The 20,976-nt window shown below is 38.0% G+C and overlaps 1 protein-coding gene across 9 annotated transcripts in view; it reads left to right on the plus strand.

Annotated features, from left to right (window-relative positions):
• The window catches only part of KALRN (kalirin RhoGEF kinase), a 563,540-nt gene that overhangs the window by 506,369 nt on the left and 36,195 nt on the right, over positions 1–20,976 (plus strand). For 8 of the 9 annotated variants that reach the window (XM_081965415.1, XM_081965417.1, XM_081965418.1 and 5 more), the window contains 9 exons: positions 41–110; positions 1,085–1,171; positions 3,010–3,102; positions 4,359–4,409; positions 4,999–5,076; positions 6,972–7,157; positions 9,713–9,884; positions 11,593–11,834; positions 13,666–14,850. In XM_081965415.1, the coding sequence (XP_081821541.1) occupies positions 41–110; positions 1,085–1,171; positions 3,010–3,102; positions 4,359–4,409; positions 4,999–5,076; positions 6,972–7,157; positions 9,713–9,884; positions 11,593–11,834; positions 13,666–13,917 (1,231 nt within the window). In that variant the 3' untranslated portion in view covers positions 13,918–14,850. Of the gene's footprint in view, positions 1–40; positions 111–1,084; positions 1,172–3,009; positions 3,103–4,358; positions 4,410–4,998; positions 5,077–6,971; positions 7,158–9,712; positions 9,885–11,592; positions 11,835–13,665; positions 14,851–18,067; positions 18,192–20,976 lie in introns of those variants that run through there. The other variant, XM_081965424.1, reaches the window with a different exon arrangement.

Raw genomic sequence — 20,976 nt, forward strand, 5'->3', positions numbered from 1 at the left:
AGAAAGATTTTGAGCATAGTTTACCTATTTTATATTGCAGCTTTTTTCTTGCTGAACTGGAAACGTGCCTTCAGGAACATGACCGTTTAGCACAGCTCTTCATCAAACATGTGAGTTACAAGCTAGACTTTTCTTAAAAAGAAATTAAATGCCTTTCATATTTGCTCAGTTTACAGCATCATTTTTAAAAGATATCAAATAAGAATTACATATTCTAGGCATTCTGATTTTCCATGTTATAAAAATACACAATTTCATTCATTTTTTATTTTCTAGACATAAGCATGTTTAATTTCAGTCATAATACAAAAATACTATGTTTCTGCTTAGCATTTTCTTACCATTTAAACAAAATGGTTAAAAATGAGCGTTGGACATTTAACTTACAACCCTCCTACACTAAAATAATTATACATAATGTTTAGGTTTTTCTTCCTAGCTATAGCCTTGTCATTGTGTTTGGGATACAGGTCTTCAAGGAGGGGAAAAATCTAATGTAGTATAGATGCATAAAAACCGAACACACACCTTCAATTTACACATTCCAGAATCTGTCCTGAAAAAGGTTATCTGAATTGATAGCAATCAGAGTTCAAACTAAGAACTGCATGAACACATTTGGAGAAACAAAGACAGAGATAATCCAACTCTTTCAGTCTTTCTTATTCTCACAGTGACTTTCAGTGCCATCAATCATCCTATTGTTCTATTCTTCCCCATGGGATTGGAATGTTGGATTCTTCAGTGGTTCGATTCCCCCCCCCCCCAAGAGATTCAATCCAACCTGGGGGTGGGGGGGGGAGAGAGAAGGAATAGATTCAGATTGAAACACTTTAAAACAAGGTGGCTTTGGTTAGTGACCCCACCTGAATGCTTTCCCCAGCTTGTTATGTATATAAACTAATCTTTGGTTCTTTTGCTTTCTTTAGTATTTTAAGGCTCTCCCATCATTTCTTGATTAGATTAGCAGACAGGAAAAAATGTGCAGGTGTATGATTGCATTCATTTTTCTGCTCTGCCCAATAGCTGTGAAAGTTGTAACATCAGCTAATTCTAAGAGAGCTGTGTATTTCACTTTTTACAGGAGAGGCGATTACACATGTACGTGGTATACTGTCAAAACAAGCCAAAATCAGAATATATAGTAGCTGAATGTGGTACATATTTTGAGGTATGTTTGGATGCCTTTTCTGGGCTGCAGCTCGGATATGATTTCCTGATTTCTTCTTTCTTCTTCTATTTTCATGTACATATTCATGGATCTGCATCAGCAAGTTTTTCCCTCCTTGGGCTGTTGGTTTTGCTCTTGTGTTGTTTTGCTTTTTCAATAAAAGCTTCCTCATATTTAGCAGTGGATATTTGTAATACTTGACTTTTTAGCTGGCAAAAGTTGAGAATGAGTGCGTAAGGAATGTAAGAGAGTAATTCCTGTGTATTAACTAGTTTCTAATTTTTGATCTAATTAAAATGTTTCCCAACATTTCCTGGTTTCAGTTTTACTTGCAAGTTAAGGTTATTTTTCAGGTTATATCATGCTCTGAATGACAAGTAGTGCTGATGATTTGGCATTGCTTTTAGTAAAAAGCAAAGTTAAGTTTCTTACAAATACATCAAATAAGCCATTCATTTTACATCATTACATTACATTTTACATTATTTTGAAGCAGATTCATGACTGATTACATAAACGTATGTAGAAAAGGCATCCAGTATTTTCTGAATAATTGCACTCTACTTGTTAGTATAGGTAGTCCTTGACTTACGATCACAGTTGGGATGGAATCTCAGTCATTGAGTGAAGTGGTCATTAAGTGAGATGTCACGTGGCTGCTTTGCTCAACAATCACAATCTTGGCACTCCTGTTTGCAGATGTTGAGTAATCTCATGGGTCTTTAAGCAGTTGGAGCTCCAAGTGATGCCTTGGCGGGGTGGGGGAGACCATGGCAAGGCTCCGCTGAGGAACTGAAAATCCACCCTGTCAAAATCTAAGTAGACTTTTCAGTTCTAAGTGAAGAGAGACACTTGCATGTAATATGCATGAGACCTCCTAGGACTATGATGGCGAACCCATGGCACACTTGCCAGAGGTGGCAGGCAGAGCCCTCTCTGGGCATGCATGCCATGACCAGCTGCTCGTCTGGTTTCCAGAGTGCACAAGTAGGCCGGCCAGCTGATCTTCGTGCATGCTGGCACTCCAGAAACCCGAAGACCAGCTGGCCGGTGCAAATATTCATGTTGGTCACCTGGTCTTTGGGTTTCCTGCGCTCCCGCACATATGAAGACCAGCTGCCAGGCACACATGCATGCGCCTGAAACTAGAAGATCAGATGGCTGGCATGCATATGTGCACAGGCCAACTGGTCTTTGAGTTTCTGGGGCTTCAGCATGTGTGCTCCAGTTTGGGCACTCGGTGCCGAAAACGTTCGCCATCACTGTCCTAGGATCTTCCTTAACTGCCTGAGGCACCTTTTACTGTGCTACTTCTCCATTCTCTACTTGGATTTCAGCTCCCTCTTGTGTCTGGGGGTTGGCTGAAAAAGCTGCCTTCCAAAGCAGACAACAGCAGCTGGCAGCCTTCTCTGCCAGCTTCTGCATTGAATTTCTGGGTAAGTCTGCAGAGAAGGTGGTAAATAGTTACCATCTGATCATAGGGCACTTGGCAACCAGTCATAAGTGCAAACAGGTTGCCCAACTTCCAGGCAGTGATCGTGTGACTGTAGGAGTGGTGGTGCAACATTTTGCAAGCATCACAAGTGCTTTACAGATCATCCATCGTTACAATCATGAGTTGAAGACTATCTTTGTTTAGGTGATGGGCTGTTCATTGTAAGATGTTCCATAACTTCAGACTAATTTTTGTAGGCCCAATTGCTGATTCTGAGAAACTAAGTGTGGTCAGTGCCCTGATTGGATCCTACATATGCTCCCTTCAGATCCATGGGGAAAAAAGCAAAGGAGAAATTATTTATTTTCTCTCAGTAGTGATGTCTCCTACTTTCATTTTATAGGAAGTGCAACAAGAAATAAACCAGCGGTTAACTCTCAGCGACTTCTTAATTAAGCCCATTCAAAGAATAACCAAGTACCAGTTGCTTCTCAAGGTAAAACACATCAAAAGATAACAAATGTGAGGTATATAAAAAAAAAACCATCTGTGACTGAAATATAATTAGGAGGGTCTCTTTAAGGGAGTTGGGCAGCTATGTAAATTTAATAAATAAATGAATAAGTACTATGTTTACATGTTTTAGACAGCAGTATTACCTAGCCAGTTTGTGCAAATCAGCTTTAATTCCTTTGGTATTTGCTTGACTGCTTCCTGAGGGTATCATGGTGCTGAGCCTGATTGCTATTCAGAAAGGAAATGTGTACATGTATGTCAGTGGTGGGATGCAACCGGTTTAACAACCATTTTGGTGAGGGACGGCGTGCAGCATTAAAAAGCCCCCCATTTTATGCTTAAAAACCTACTTTCTATGTCAGCACCAGTGAGTAAAACAGCTGACACGTGGCAATCCGCTGTGCCGCCCGAATCAGCTGAGGTAAAAAACAGGGAAATTTAGGACAGGAAAGAGCAGGGGCAGGGGGACGGGACCAACTGCTCATCAGAACTACCGGTTCGCCCAAACCAGTCCGAACTGACTGAATCCCCCCCTCTCTGATGCCTGTATAGATAATCTCACCATCAGCTGGTGGGCATCATGATGAATTATTGTTAGAACCAGAGGTTTATCTAACTCCACTGGTTTTAGCTGTGTGTTTTTTAAAAGTACACACAAACATGGATTCCTATAGAAAGTCTTTTATAATTTTGGTAAAGCTTTATGGATTTTTTTTCCTCCACGGGAATGGAGGAATGGTACAGTCTTCACCAGGAACCCTGTTCTGTTTGCCTCTCTTGCTTACGCAAAGTAAAATGTTATTTATGATCAAGCCTTTGCCGTCAAGATGGTGGCATCTCTTTTATGGAATTCTTTTTTTCTCTTTCTTTCCACATCTTATCCTGAATTTTGGAATTCTAATGGCTCCTAGAAGAATATTGACATTTTTAATATTTAACAATGCAACTTTCTTTTTGGTTGGCATTAGTTATTTCCTATACAGAAGAAAAACTGTGACTACAGGCAGATAGTACTATTTCTCTAGCTTGTAGTGCACACGGAGAGCCATAATCTAAACCAAGTACATAACTTCAGTCATAAATTTAATTATGTATATAATCAGATGGTATGTACTATACATAAAATAGGTTTAAGCATAATTCCAGATAATTCTGCAAGAAGACAACAGTCATATTCATCTTTAAAAGCGCATTTAAATGTTAATTATTTTTAAAGAATGATATTCTTTCCCATAGGATTTCCTGAAATATAGTGAAAAGGCTGGATTGGATTGCTCGGAGACAGAGGTACAGTTTATCTGTTAGCTTTTATTTTATTTAGTGACTGATATACTTTTTTTTTAAAAAAAAAATGTTTAGTTATAATATACCTGGATCAGAGGTCTACAAACTTGGCAACTTTATGACTTGTAGACTTCAACTCCCAGAATTCTCCAGCCAGCTATGAGAATTAAAGTCTACAAGTCTTAAAAGTTGCCAAGTTTGGAGACCCCTGATGTGGATATTTCTAATTGAATATTGAATTGCTTCCTTCTACACTCCCTCCTCCCAGCAAGTGGGCAACAAAGCATGAGTTTATAGTTACCCATCAGTTTCTGAAAATGCCTCTTGAGACCCACTTGTCTTTACATATTTTCCAAGGAAAACATTATCTAAGCTCTTTAAAGTAATGTGGGTTTGGATCAGCTGGAAGCTGCATTTCTTCAGAGGTCAATTTGATGAATGGGCAACTCTTCACAATATATCCTGATTTCTGATTCTGACCTGTATTCTTTAGCAGGAAGGGTTGATCCATGGGTGGTCCTAGCCAGAGGGTCCAAACAGCTTTTTATTTGGTCCCATATTTACTCTGTTTCCCCTCCCTCCTCTCTTACAGAAAGCTGTAGAGTTGATGTGCCTTGTTCCTAAACGCTGCAATGACATGATGAATCTGGGGCGACTGCAGGGCTTTGAGGTATCCCTCTGTTTTTTATTCAGTAATGCCAGTTGTTGTTGTTTTTCTTGAAGAAATGATTGAGGCTTCTTGGAAACTTTAAGAATGTATAATGGCCGCTTCCCAACCCTTCTAGCTATTAGTGGGAATATTAGGAGCTGCTCTCTAGTCCTCTAGAATATATACAGTAGTATTGAAAATATATAATATAATATATACATTCTTTGAAAATGTTTCTGAGAACAGAGCTCATCCTCTGTTGTCCCATAGGTGCTTTTGTCAAGAGGCAACTGGACTTTCTTGTTTTTCTTTGAAGATGTTTCGCTTCTCATCCAAGAAGCTTCTTCAGCTCTAACAGGATAGTGGGGAATGGAAGGATTTATATTCCTTCTGGTCATTTGCATCCTTTTAGAGGGTCATTGAAGCACTTGGAGGTTTATCTGTGTCCTCGGGGTCCTTTAGTTCCTTTAGTCAGCAATTATTTTCCTCTGGAAATCCATTCCTACTCCCACACCATTCAAAGGGTGTTCATCCCAATTTGTATAGCTAAAAGTCTGTAGAGATTCTCAGTCATCTAGATCAAGCTTTTTCAGGAGGCAGCTGGACTTTCTTGAAGCTTCTTGGTTGAGAAGTGAAAAGTCCAGTTGCCTCCTGAAAAAGCGCCTTTGGGACAACCATGACCTGGATAATTGAGAATCTCTACAGAAACTCATCTTCTGTTATCAAAGCAGGCTATTTTTTTAGGTTTATGAATGCTGAATTTCCCAGAACGGTAGGCTGAAGATCTCTAACCTCCATGATCCCATTTTGCTTTGTGGTAGCAGATTGTTTGTTCTTATTGCCATGACATATTGAAGGTATCTCACTTGGTGTCCACCCCTAATCAAAAATGTGACAGAGTTGTTGCAATCTGTTTTTAGTCTAGTAATTAAGAAGTCCAAATGCAAATGCTGAAACAATTTCTATCGTGCATGTATGTATGGAGATGACTAGGATATTCCACTCCTTTCTCCCACACTCAAAAGCATCAACCTTGCAATAGATAAGTGCACCTTCCAATTTTCTTTTTAGATTGTTTAAATTGAATTGAATGTTAAAATTCAGTGTGGAACACAGCAGCTTTCAGATCAGTTATTGGGATTAGGGGAGCTTCCTTTCAACACACTGGGAAGATGCCAGGCTAGAGAGAGCTGAATTTGAGACTGAACTCTAGGGTGATGCAAACTAAGTTCTTCTCTACCTGATAATATACAAACCCAAATGTATGCTACAACTTTCATTTTGGGGGATTAGAGCAGAGATGGTATTCTATTTTCTTCACTATCAGTTCGGTAGCGGGAGCTCACACACGTCTGGGCTTGCACAGAAAGTTCTTAGTGACATCAGGGTGGGTGGGTGGAGCCTCGTGTGCTGCCACTGCGCGTTCGCCCAAAACGGTGCGAACCAGCAGCATACCGTCTCTGGATCAGAGTATCTAAAGGACTGCTTCTTCCCCTGTGTTCATATTTGTGCTCTGAGATTGTTAGCAGAGATCCTGGTTGAAGAGTCCTTGCCTACAGAAATAGTGGGGTTCTCTCCCCCACATCTCCAATTAAAGGATGTCCATCTTTTTTTTTTAGGGTATTCATTCTAGAAGCATTTTAAATGGGTATACATTCTTGCTCTTTAATCTTAAAATGCTTCTATTTCCATGGAAATAGTAGTGGTTGTTGTCTGTTACATATTAGCCCCTGTCCCTACTCATTTGAAATATTTTTGTGCTAACTTCATATGTATATATGTGTATTCTATTGGACTTTTGTCATTTTTATTTACAGAGGTTGTCCTGAGGACAATGTACTGCATAGCCATTAGTAACCTAAATGCATTGTTTTCCCTGCGTCCATTCAATCTATTTTTTCCTCCACCTGTCTTAGGGCAAGCTGGCAGCTCAAGGGAAATTGTTGCAACAGGATACATTTTATGTAACAGAGCAGGACTCTGGAGGGTTGTCTCGGCCAAAAGAACGCAGAGTTTTCCTCTTTGAGCAAATAGTCATCTTTAGTGAACTACTTAGGAAAGGCTCCTTAACACCTGGGTACCTGTTTAAGCGGAGCATAAAGGTAAGAATTTGATAAGGCCACCAGGTCAAGAAGAAGTTTGCTTCTTTACATCTTTTCTGGCCCTTTAGGTGAAGGATAAGACAGCTTTTTACAACCCCAGGGCAGGTCACCTGCCAGGGCAGACCTTGTGGGGAATCACATCCACCAGACTGCATCTAATTACCTGCCTACCAGCTGACTTCACTTTTCAGAGACCTTTTTGCTTTGAAAGGCAGCTGCTGCTTCAATCTGTTTCCTTGGGTGAAAGAGGGAGCCATCCTCCAGGAAAGAATGGAAATCATCTCCATATTTGCTCCCCTAGCAAAACTAAAGCAGAGTTAGCCTTCTTCCATGGGAGGAAAGGGGAGTCATGAGCTGCCGTATCAGTAAACAAGAGCTAAAGGTGGAGGGCCATGCTCTCCCCTAGTTAACAGGCTGCCTGGGGTCAGAGACACAAAAGAGGCACACCAGACGAAGTAAAATAACTCCCCTTTATCACTTCAGAAGGTCAAAAGAATGGGATCATCAGTGCATTTCTAGTTCTGTGCTTCTAGCATACAGGTAGTCCTCAACTTACAACATTTCTTTTAATGATCATTCCAAGTTACAACAGCCCTGAAAAAAAGGACTTATGACTGTTTTTCATGCTCCTGACCATTGCAGCATCCTCGTGATTATGTGAGCAAAATTTGGATGTTTGCCAATTGACACACCTTTGTGACGGTTAGAGTGCCCCAAGGTCATGTGATCACCTTTTGCGACCTTCTGACAAGCAAAGCCAATGGGGAAGCCAGATTCCCTTAACAACCATGTTACTGGTTTAACAACTGCAGTGATTCACTTAACAACTGTGGCGAGAAAAGTCATAAAACGGGGCAAAATTCAACAACTTGACATTTTGGGCTCAATTGTGATTGTGAGTTGAGGACTTACTTGTACTGATAACTTCTGAAGAGCTTCAACCAAGCTAGCTAGCTAAGTAAACTATAAGAAGTTGTTTTAGTAACTGTTTTGTCTTTGTGCCACGTCTTGTACGTTTGCATAGGAAAACCAAAATGGAAATTACTAGTAGATGCAAAAGCAACAGAAGGGTGAACCCTTTGTTATATGTGTAACATGAGCTTTGCATCCCTTTGTACAGGAAAAGTCATTTGAGGGTAGGCGTTCTGTATGGTTTTTCCCCAATGTTTTACTAGCTGGATGACTTAAGCAGTGTATGACTCCCTCCCAGTGCAACTGCTTAATGCTATTACTTCTCTGTACTTTCTTTGACTGCTTTTATAAACCTACATGATTTCAGTTTCTTCTCTTACAAGGTTTTGGGTTTTTTTTGGCTGGCTCCAAAACTGAAAATCAGTTTTGACATATATTGTATACCTTTACTAATGCTCGGGCAGGTTTATACAAGCGTTATGTCACATCAGCTCAGCTATAAATCTGTTCTTCCAGAAACTCAAACCCAAATCCGTTAATAGATTCTTGGCCCTTTTTTCCCCAGCTTTGAGACTGGGATGTATCTGCCCCTTATTTAAGCAGTTACTCTGTCGAGGTCCAGGCAGCACTGGTTCTTGCCTCACCAACTTCATATATTTCAAAAACACTGTATAGCTGGGCAATTCTGAATAATCAGATGACTTAATTTTAATTTTTCCATCTTGACTAACTGACATTAGGGGATGACATTCACTAATGCAAATTTTTGAAATTTGACATCCAGTAATCAGTGGTAGAACATATACAGTATATGATTTTTCAGATTCTACTTTGATCCCTCACAGTTAAATTATGCAGATTATAAAAATGGTGAATATGAGCCTTACCATTTGAATTTGAAAATAATGATTCTGTAAGGGGGAAAAGAGGCTTCAGAATAGATTTACTATCATTTTTTCATTATCGCACTGTTGCCTTAGGTGATTTTTCAATCCAGACAGCAAGATATAAGAAATTGACTTTATTCCTGTGTACAGCTAGAAAAATTTAAAAAAAAAAACTTATGTGTAAATATATATAAAATCCTATCTGAAAGTCTTCAATGTGGACTAAAAACCTCAGCAGAAAAAGTTCTCAAAATCACATGACTGAGCAAATGGCGTAGTACTGTTGATGCTCACTTGTATTGGCAAGATGCCTGAAAAGCCATTTCAGGCGATATTCGTGCAAACAGTTTGTTCTGTGGAAAGAACTACAGCGATTACATGTAATCGCCTTGTCTTTTTTTTAAAAAAAGGAAGCTCACAAAGATAATTCAAAAGTTGAATATAGAATATACCTGGCAGAGCACTTGAAGAACAAAACCAAATTGCATCTATAATGCAGCTCCCAGAGAAGAAAGTATCTGACGAGGCAAACTTGCTGCTCCTTTTATACAGTAGGCTGCAGTTGAAGTCCACCTACTGCAGGGCGGTCAAACTCGCAGGCCATAGGCATCACATGCTGGCTATGCCCAGTTTAGTGAAGGGGGGAAAAGTCCAGGTACGTCGCTGCCATGACAACGCAAGTTTGACACTCCTGCACTAGCATGATTCTTTCTATGTCCCCCTGTGCAGTTACTTTTTTTTTCTGGCTACTTGCAGATGACATATCTAATACTTGAGGACAATGTGGACAATGATCCTTGCAAATTTGCTCTCATGAATCGGGAAACATCAGAACGGTTCATATTGCAGTCCGCCAATCCTGAAATCCAACAAGCTTGGGTACTGGATATCAGTCAAGTACTTGACACACAGAGGGACTTCTTAAATGGTAGGTATTTTGCTGCTCTGTTGAAATAAAGCCCAAGTCCTTTGCAGTTGGCTGTAAAATGTTAGTTGAATCAACGTCAACCTGATATCAATTATAGAGCCCTCTTCATTAGCTGTGTCATTTATTCTGAGCTATTGCAGTCTTCACCTCTTACGGAACATGACTAGAAAAAGGCTAAATGCATATTATATGTTACATATTAAAAAACTACATTGAAGCCTAGCAAATTGTTGACTCTATTGATATCTTACTACTAGAGGTGTATATTTTATCTTATATCTTTATGTTATCACTATTGTCTCTAATAGATTGGTTGCATTCACATAGTATATACTTCCAGTGCAGGTTAGTCTAAACAGTTGTTGGATTTATAACTTCTTGGTAACTGTCATCCAGTAAAACATTTTTTTAACTCTTCACTGGGCATCAGGTAGGGAGGGAACCAAACAATCACACATGTGTGACAAATCATCATGGAAATCCTGTCATCATGTATTTGCATTCCAATATCTGCCACTGGTACATAAGTTGTGTCATTTGCAAGATTATATCAATACATATGTCTGGTCATTATGGCTTCCTGTGGATGTCACTGAACAATTCAGAAAAGTCAATGGAGAAAGAGTGGCTGACCCCTTATTTCAATATTGTTGTTAGCTGCGAAGTCATGTCTGATCCAGCGTGACCCCATGGACAACATTCCTCCAGGCCTCCCTGTCCTCTACCATCCTCTGGAGTCCATTGAAGCTCACACCTACCCCTTCAGTGACTCCATCCAGCCACCTCATTCTCTGTTGTCCCTTTCTTCTTTTGCCCTCAATCTTTCCCAGCATTAGGCTCTTCTCCAGTGAGTCTGAAATGAATATTTCAATATTGCAGGTGCCCATCTCTTGATTATGTGTATAGAGTTGAAACAGCCACAAAGTTGTAGAGCAATAGTTAAGTCATTCATTTTAACTTCAACCAGGAGTATGTAAGGAAAATGACAGAACTTTTTCATTTCTCATGGTAGAAGTCTTCACCCTTATTTCTGGCACATATCTCATCCTTCAGTAATAGCATGACGATATGATTTATTCCTCATTTGGAAGAGAACCTCCTAAGTTCTATAGCATATTAGCATAATATAGTGTAAGATGCTTTTCTTTAATAAGTTTCATCTAGGATTCCAAGCTTTACATTTTATGCAATGATACGATGAAACAGACCTATACAACAAACTTAAAGCATGTCACTATCATGTAAAACAAATGTCTATATATGTTTGTAGTTAGAGGATGCATAATTGTCTCTGCTCTTCTGTCCTTTGGGCTGTAAAGCTAGAATATTGGAGAAGCCTATGGCAACTCTTCATGAGACCTGAAATATCCAAAGCTATGGCACTATTTTCTTTGCTCATAGAGTTTTTAAACTTGCTCCTTCCTCTTACTAATGAAAAGGCTTCAGTTTTCTAACTGTTTTTAAATGAACAACTGATTAGTTTTCAGTTGTATTTGTGGAACAATTTTAAAAATATTTTAGGGAAATTGTATGCAGTAGACCTTTCCTGGAAACTAAGAATATAATTTTTGTTTTTGTTTTCTTTTGAGATGGAAAAATGGAAAATTATGCCATTTTCAATTATTTACAAAGGTCATTTGTGACCCATTCTTGCTTTGTTATATGATAGATGGGGAGATCTGCTGTAACACATCATATTCTGTTGTAGCATTACAGTCTCCAATAGAATATCAGCGGAAAGAAAGCAGCAGCTCAGCTGTAATGAGACCCCAGACCAGCCGGGCACCTCAGCCCATCACCAGACCCTATTCCTCAGGACCTGTAGGATCTGATAAAACTTCAAAGGCTACAATGCGCAACCCATCTCTTCCACCTCTGAAGATATCTACCTCCAATGGTAACACAGGCCATGAACAGCACCAGCCTGAGGACAGATATGAACAGAGCAAGGTAATGGAACCACGTCCATTCTAAATTTGGCCAGCTGTTGATCTGGTTGGTGGAGGAAGAAGTAGTGGAAACACAATAAACTATTGTTTTTTTGAAGAATCCATATTTGCTTGTACAATGCACCAATCTGTTATGCATGGTTTACAAATCAGAGTAGTTGACTCACAGGTGAGTTGTTCCCGGTTCGGCCCAGATTGGGCAAACCGGTAGTAGCGGCGGCGGGAGGCAAGCGCATGCATGAATACAAGCGAACCGGTAATAAAAAAAATCGGGAACCCACCTCTGAGTTGACTTTACATAGCAGAGTATTCTAAACCAAACTTAACAAAATGTGTTACCAGAATCAGGCTGTACAGTAAATATATAATAAATGATCTGTGTAGTCATTAAACTAAGAAATATGTACCGTATTTTTCGGCATATAAGATGCACCGGAATATAAAACGCACCAAGGTTTTGAAGAGGCAAATTAAAAAAAAAAAGTTTTTGTACTCTTGCAAACTTCCCAAAAATGGCCTGTTTTTCACGAAAACTGGCCCATTTTTTTTTCAAACAAAGAGCATGAATAGCCCTTAGGAGGCTTGTAGAGTGCTCCTGGAGGGGTGGGGGCCAAAAACGAGCAAAAAGTGGCCCGTTTTTTTGTCAAAAAAAGGGTGTGGATAGCCTTTAGGAGGCTTATATAGAGGGCTCCTGGGGGCTGGGGGGCAAAATTGAGCAAAAAATGGCAATTTTTTTAACCTTTTTGCCTCCCCAGCCCCCAGGAGCTCTCTGAAAGCCTCCTAAAATCTATGCATGGCCATTTTGGTGAAGGGGTCGGGGTTTCCAGAGGCAAAAAATGCTGTATTCAGTGTATAAGACGCACCCAGATTTTCAGCCTCTTTGTTGAGGGAAAAAGGTGCGCCTTATACTCTGAAAAATATGGTAAGGTTATTTTATCATAGTGAAAACATAGTGGGATGTTAAGGAACAACTTAACAGCCCACTGTATGAAGAATGAAGGAAAACTGCTAAAAAGCAAGCAGTCTACCTGCTGGCAAACATTAGGCATTAAGAAGTGATATAAGGAATGGTCGCCTAACTATTTAACCAACCACCCATTTTCCCTTCAAAATTATTGTTCTCTTCTGTGAGTCTCTAGTTGTGGATTTAAGCAACAGGCTGTTGGGAATTTATGCACTTTGCTTCCCAAATGAGAATTTCAGCTTTGATCAACTGGAAAGATTAATAAATAAGGACATGAAACATATTAGCATGCTCAAGCCAACATTGTATTGTAATTTGCTTTAGATTTTGCCTCATCTGATTTGCTTGAATTGCAAGGATAAAAATGTAGCCTTAGTTCTACTCAATATTGGCACTCGGTAATCTTTCCTTTGTGTCGTAGATAATGCTAGTACTTGAATGGTTTCCAGGCAATTAAAAAACAAACAAGCTTTGGACATCTTTTTAATAGCAACATATGCTCAGATTCAAATTTGAGATTTGGGAATACAATATTGCTTTCATACTGGGCCTTTTATTCTGAAATTGCTACTATACACTTCAGTGTCAATGGTCCAAGCAAAATTCTATTGATTTCATTAATTTCAGTGGGTTTTGTATTCCCCTTTTGTTTGTTTTGTCAGTCTGATTTGTAGTGCTCTTAAGGTCCTAAAAGAATTAATGCCTCCATACCTTCTCTTGTATCAGTGGATAAAATACTGCTTCAGTTTTTCAGGGGTGATTTGTCTACCCTATTAATTGTCTTTTTGCTGGACTTCCCAGAATGATGATGAAAAGTTAACATTATGCCACAGTTATCTTGTTGCTGTTCTCTATGTTTCCTCTTCAGAATGACTTGGGTGGGTGCAATGGAACCTCTTCTATGGTGGTCATCAAAGATTACTATGCATTAAAGGAGAATGAAATCTGTGTCAACCAGGGTGAAGTGGTCCAAGTACTTGCCATTAACCAGCAGAACATGTTCCTTGTATACCAGCCTGCCAATGACCACTCACCAGCAGCAGAAGGATGGATCCCAGGGAATATCTTGGCTCCCCTCACTAAATCAACTACAGATAGTAGCGACGGAAGCATAAAGTAAGTGCTGTGTTGGATTCCCCGGGAGCAGTATGTGGATTTTTGAGGAAAAATTAAACACAAATGGTAGGATTTTCCTACTGTTTCCTTAGATCTTCAGTGCCATTGGAACAAACTATGCTTGATAACACAGCATGGGGTATTCATAGCTGGGGTTTTTTGTTGGTTTTTTTGTGTGTTTTTCCCCTTATAATTTATAAAATATTAAAATCCATAGACAGTTTAAAAAGCATGGTTTATGTTCTCCATCTTTTCCTAATCATGGACCTAATTGACTGGATTTCTATTTATCTTGTGTTTAAATAACATGTGTGCGTATGTGTGTAGACCCATACACACATATGTGAATGTGAAAGGGTGTGTGTGTATATGTGTGTGTGAGAGAGAAACAAACAAAACAAACATTGCTCTCCTCTACTGGCTTGAGTCCTACTTCTAAAGGAAGAGATTTTATGTTGTCTATGGCAATTTCTTGTACAGTTTGTAACATTTTCCTTTTGTTTTGTTTTTTCTGTTCGCATATTTTGTATAAAAAAAAATTTTTTTGTTTGATAAATCCCTTTTGCAGTACATTCCTGTAAAAAGTATTTTGCACTATTTAAAAAAAAATCCCATATTTGAAGTCAGATTGTGCAATATTATGGATAGTCGCAATGTTCATCATTGTACCTGTAATGTAACTAATAATTTTAAATGTACTATTTTAAATATGTAAAATAAATTTTCACTATGAGCATGTTTTGAGAAGATTATAAAAGAACCAATTTCTGACCCTCTTTATTTCTTTTTTTCTTTCTATGTTTTGTTCCTAATTTAATGAAATGTGAAATACTCTTTCCGATTTTTTTGTCATTTTGTTAATTTGAAATGACTAAATGCAAGAAAATGTTTTTTGATATTAAATACAAAAGGTACAATCCTTTTCCATTAAAAAAAACTGTTGTTGTTTTTTTACACCTGCAATTGTCAAACCAGTATCAGTTTTCTCACACCGTCACCAAAGCTTGATTTTGCCAGTGGTAAATATTTCAATATTGTGGTTTAAATGCTGAAATACAATACCATGTTCCTTGCAACCAATCACTAAGCCTGGTTCTGATGCTATCATCCCAAGAGCTTATATATTATTAATTATAATAGGGATAAAACCATACCAGTTGCAGATATGCCCTTAGCCATTGTTTACTCTTGCTTTTTCATAGATACTAACCAAGTTCAACTCCAAACAGGATTTCTCTTTCCACCAAGACGAAATTTGATAAGAAGGAAGAATCGGTGATATCCATGATTAAAAACCAAGAAGAAAAAAGAGAATGGGCCTTTGAAACAAAACCTAATCATTTCTGTGTTAATGATTAATAATGTGTTAATGAGGGTAGTCTGACAGTGGCAGAATTATATGGTCTAGTCAGCCTGCACATCCCATGAGCATAGCTAGAAATTGGCGGTGTGTGAAATACTTGGCCTTCCGTTCATAGGATAATACTGAGGAATCACCAAAGTGATCGCTAGGGAAACTCCGAGGCTGAGTCTTGCCAATTGTGTGTAATTAGACTGAATTGACAGCTGCTTAAATCTCAGTAACAGCCCAATAAATAGTTCCTGAGAATGATAAGATGTGCTGCTAATTGTTCCCTTAAGTTAGTCTGTTTAGGACCGCTTCACATATGATAGCAATTGACTTAAAAATGCTACTCCTGAACAGCAGTGGCTTCGTCTAAGCCCCTTAATGTCTTGCTACAGAGAAAATGGTGTCATTTACAGCAGCAACTTTTCAGGAATAAAGCTGCTCTACTCTAATGTCCTTGATGAGACAAACACTGAAGCTATGAAAATAAAGCATGACTTAACAGGCACACACAATGAATACCAAAGATGGTAAAATAAGAGATTGGGTGTGAAATGCAATGAGGGAACAAATACACAGAGAAGGCACACACACACCAATACACGAGAAGTGAAACAAAAATAAATGAGGGCATAAGGAAATTTATTAGTGTAAAAATTAAGGCTGTTGATATAGGCTTTGGTATAAGGCTGTACCAAACCTAAATTCAAACATTGCCCAAATGTCTTGAATTATGGAGAATTTTTTCAGTTAATCTTTTTTAGAAGCCCATGAAATTACTTGCAGATTTGCACCTGTCATTTATAGCTATTTGGTGAAGATTTCATGTTATTGTAGAAAGGTGAAGGAGCAAGGGAATTGTGTAATGTTTTCTGCATCCTGTTTCAGAGATGGGCCTTATCTGAAAGTATACTAGAAATTGAGAATCTTTGCCTCCTTATTACTGTTACAAATTTAAACAGAAAGAGGGTCCCTTAAGCAATCTAATTTCACCTGTTTTACTTTCTTTAAAAATGTTTTCATTCTTCCTGCTGGACTTTTGTACTTAGATGGACTCAGCTGTAATCTTGAAATATTTTTTATGAGATCTGTTATCAAAAGCCCTCCTCAAATACTTTTAGTACACACATTCATTGCATATTAGAAGAACAGTATCATAGCCCTAGTTTTATATATACATTGCATTTACAGACCTGCTGCTGGAAAAGCAAAAGAAGAGAGAGATTACACAACTCCATTCATTGAATGTACCTATTGAAAATGGGGGAAAAAAGTCTAAACTTTTTTAGAGTAAATACCACAAGATATAAACCCACATATATATGGGTTTATATATCTTGTTCAATAAGAATCCAAAAAGTTACTTAAGAGACATTTCTTGAAGCGCCAACACAAGCTAGTAAGTATTTATTCACAGGAACTAAAGGAGGTTGCAGGAGAAAAGCCGAGCCAGACTTGTAAGATTCTGTTATAGGCAATATTAATAAAAGGAGCATTGGCCTTCGTGTGGAGTTGATTTGTGATTGGTTTGGTCCACATTGTGGCGCTGACAGTGGAGTACTATCATTAATTATATATAATTGATTTAAGATTAGATTTCATTCCTGCCGTGACCCCGTCTGTTTTTAGAAACTCAGCACATCGTTCGAAAGCTTAGTGCAGCCTTTGACCTAAACACCGTGGTTGCTGTGTTGCAAAATGGGAACAAATTGCAACAAACCTTCATCTGGTCATCCATTTTCACTAGAGGCGCTATTAAATAGCTTTAAAAGGTTGTTTTTTTAAAAAAATTCATGTACATCTGTATACTGTTCTAATCATAAGATCCCAGGTGCATAAGCATTTACTGCCTCCTATTTTGCATGCTTGCTGTTATAGCATTACCCTGTTGCTCTTGCGACAATTGTAATACGCTTTGTAGAATCACCTATTTGTATAGTATGTCACTCTGGTCCTGCATGAAAAAGGCACAATAGCAGGCTACTTACCTTTTGTTTAAGTATTTGTTTTCATTTCAGTGCACTTCCCAAACCTACAAATATATTTGGAATTTGAAGAATATAATTTCTGCTAAAAACCTAAAATCCTACTTATAAATATATGCTTTGATGAGCTAAATTCTAGATTTTTCCACTTTACCTTTCATGTTGTTTTCTCTCTCCTACTTCTCCATCCCAAAGAAAAGCTGCTTATTGATGTCAAACCACTTTATTGTTACCATAGCACAATATGAATACAGTCAATTTAATTCTCTCTTATTTAGAAGGGGTTTTTTGGTTTGGCAAAACATTATTAACGTTGGACTGATCAAATGCAGGCGGACTAAAACATCAGGAAATTTAATTATAATGAAACTTGATCCAGGGAATAGCAAATTCTGTTACTTTAATAAAATTGCAGTTGAACTTTTGATGTTTTGGAATATGTCACTGAACTCTGGAATATGGAACTATTTGTCCATATTGGGGGCACACAGACTTCTCTTTCTATTCCAATACTTCTTGCTGCTTTGAAGTATTGGTATCTAGTACTAAATCTTTCCATGTTACCAATCTTACATAAAACAGTTTGCTTTTCTTCTGTATTTGAAAGATAACATTTGGTTTCCAACAGGAATAACTGTATTAGAATAGTTTGAATTTCAGGTTTGAATATGTATATATCCAAGTAGAGATATTGCAGGTGGCTTCCATCTCCTTGGAAGGAGCTGCAGAGATTCAGAACATGTATGCTCCTTGCCTTTCCACCTCCCTCCCTCTTTCTACTAAGACCTGCTATTTGATTAGTGCATTTTTTGGTATAACAGGAAGTCATGTTCATGGCATACCCTGCGCATGAGAAAGCGGGCGGAAAAGGAAAGCAGTGGCAAAACGGAAGCCAATGGCCTACGTATACCCAAGGATATTCTGGGCAACAAAGTCTCTGTTAAAGTGAGTAAGGCCATCTGAAGCTGTTCGCTGCCTACTGCTTCTCATCCTCACTCCCCCTGCAACATCCTCTCTGTGGACAGGGGGTGACATCTGGCTTTTTTTTGTTTTTTGTTTTTTGTTTTTTGTTTTTTTGTTTCCCTTGTTTTGCTTTTATTTTTAATTTCTTTTACTTTTTGGTAGTAGTAGCCATTCTGGCCGGCGTTTGCATGCAGGATTACAGCACAGCTTTTTTCTCCTCACCACTGGCATCCAAAACTGTAAGTAGAGCGAATGTATGTGTGTGTGTGCATGCATATATATGTGCCCAGAGGGCGAGTAGTACTTTACTTTCCGTAGTTTTTTTTTTAATAGCATCCCAAATATATGTGTGGTAAAAGCTCACAAGAGTTGAATGGAACCAAAGCATGCAGCCTAATTAGGAACTATTGTATAATATGTTCTCATCATTTTTGTAATAAGAGATAAGAAAACTTGAGGAATGGTAAGCCATGACAATGTAGTACAGGAAAATGATTTGGTAGGGCTCCTTTGTCTGCCTAAGGTCTTACATTATAGGTTTTCAGGCCTTACAGAACCATTCATCTTAGAGAAGCTACTATACTATAGCATTCATATCACAGCCTTTGCTTTCTAAGAATTGGAGATGAGAAAGAAAACTCAACACGTTCCTCCTATTTTTCAACTATGAGCTGGATATGCACTGTTCCGGTTTTTTCTTCTGACTTTGGCATGACACTCGCAGAATTTTACCTCCTCTGTAGAAAGAATTCAAATAGATTCGTTTATATGATTGATTGATTGATTGATTGGTTGGTTGGTTGATAGACGGACAGACAGACAGACTTATTATCCCTGAATGTACACTAATCGGCATACATTAAAATGAAATTTCATTGCATACAACTCTCAAAGGGTCACCACCTCCAATATAAACTACATACACGTGGCTAAATAAACACAAAGTTGTGCCTATACCTACATTTATGTGACACAAACAGCACAATCTAGTTTGGATATATACATGTACATGGCTTAAGAGGTAGTAGTTGAGAAAACAAGCTTTTTCTTCCTCCTGTTGTCTCCAACTCAATTGGTTACAAGCTTATTGATGGCAACTAAAAAATACAGAAGACATCACTGCTGTGAATGGTCCCTATTTCCATTACATTTTGGTTTGTTTATGTTATAGCCCAAATTTGGTAGTTCTTCATTAAACGAGTATGTATAGTTTGATAAACCATTGTAAGAGAACTAGTGTGGTGTTATATGTTGGACTAGAAGCAGGATATGGAAGCTGGTTAGATGATTTGGGACCAACTGTAAACACACAGCCCTAGCCTGTACAAAATCATACATCTATCAACCTGCGCTAGAGTGACATGATAATTTATAGTCCATAAATATCACTGAAGATGCTTTCATCCTGCAGTGGATTGATTTGAAATAATAACAACAGCAAAAGTAATCTCACCATCACCCTTTGAAAACTTTCATGAGGCCTGGAGATGTGGAAACCTGCAGCTTTCCCTTTTCCTATCTCAATAGAATTGACATACATTGTTTCATGTAATCTGTCTTGTGCAGTTGTATAATATAAATAGTGTATGAGTTGTATTCAATAGATACTTCAATCCAGAAAATATGGATTCAATAGAATTCATAAGTTTTGTGATTAGCCCTAATAAGAACTTCATATACCATATAAGGCTGTAATATGATTTGTTTGTTTTAGTTTAGCATGTTATGAGTATTGTAGCATATTCAACAGTGCCAGACTGAGCTATATTAACTCATAAATTAGTTTGGCATAGATTTAATGTACTGTGTAGACTCCATATATTGTCACTTCCATAGTTCCTATTGTTAGATCTAGTCCATACTATAGAAGGAAGAAAGATTAAGGAATGCCCAGTCAAAGACTTACTGTGATAGATCCACAGATTTCAAGTGATCTGGAAAAAATGCATATTAAATAAACATAGTATAAAACTATTGTCTAATCACCTGCTATCTTTCTGGAAGTTTGTAGTTATTGAAATGTGAGGGAGAAAATTCGTAAGAGACTTAAGTAAAATTTATCCATTGTGACATTCATGAGAATTAGATTTTCACACCTTCTCTTGCCATATGTTATACTGAGTAAAGGACCTCTCAGCTGTCAAATCCCAGAATATCTTCTGGCATTGATTTCAACAGTAACTTGGATCAGGCAATTAAGATTCAGTTCTTAATCACTGAAAAACAGATAGGATAGGAATGAATGAGGTTTGAACAATTGAACTATTATTCCAAGTTATCCATCCTTTGCCCATGTTCTCATGATTGTCATGTCTTATGCAGATGCTATTGAAGCATAATTTATAAATGTGTGTTTCCTTTATAAACTTTCTTGAACGTTGATGTTTGGTGCTATTTGTTTTTGATACCAGAGCAAGACTTGATACAAAACAAGAACTTATATTCTGGGAGAATGGTACAAATAAAACCTATATCTCTACATTATATTTCTTCTCCCCCTCCCCTTTAAATCCTGTTCTAAAATTAAGCAGATCTCTGTTTCTCGGTCACAAAATGTTCTTATCCAAATTCAACTTGATTCAGCAGGATGTTGCCAGTTTAAACATGTGTTCTTGCAACAAAGGTGTTCTACTTTCTCCTTTAATTAATCTTTCCCAGGTTTGTGTTTGCATTGTTTCGTGGAAGTAACAGATGTTAGAAAGAAATAGAAATGCACATATTTCTATTTGTTGTAATTGCTATAAACTGGGATAGAACTTCTGTATGT

Source organism: Natrix helvetica (assembly GCF_964273705.1).
Source record: "Natrix helvetica genome assembly, chromosome: 1".
NCBI classification, from domain to species: Eukaryota; Metazoa; Chordata; class Lepidosauria; order Squamata; family Natricidae; genus Natrix; species Natrix helvetica.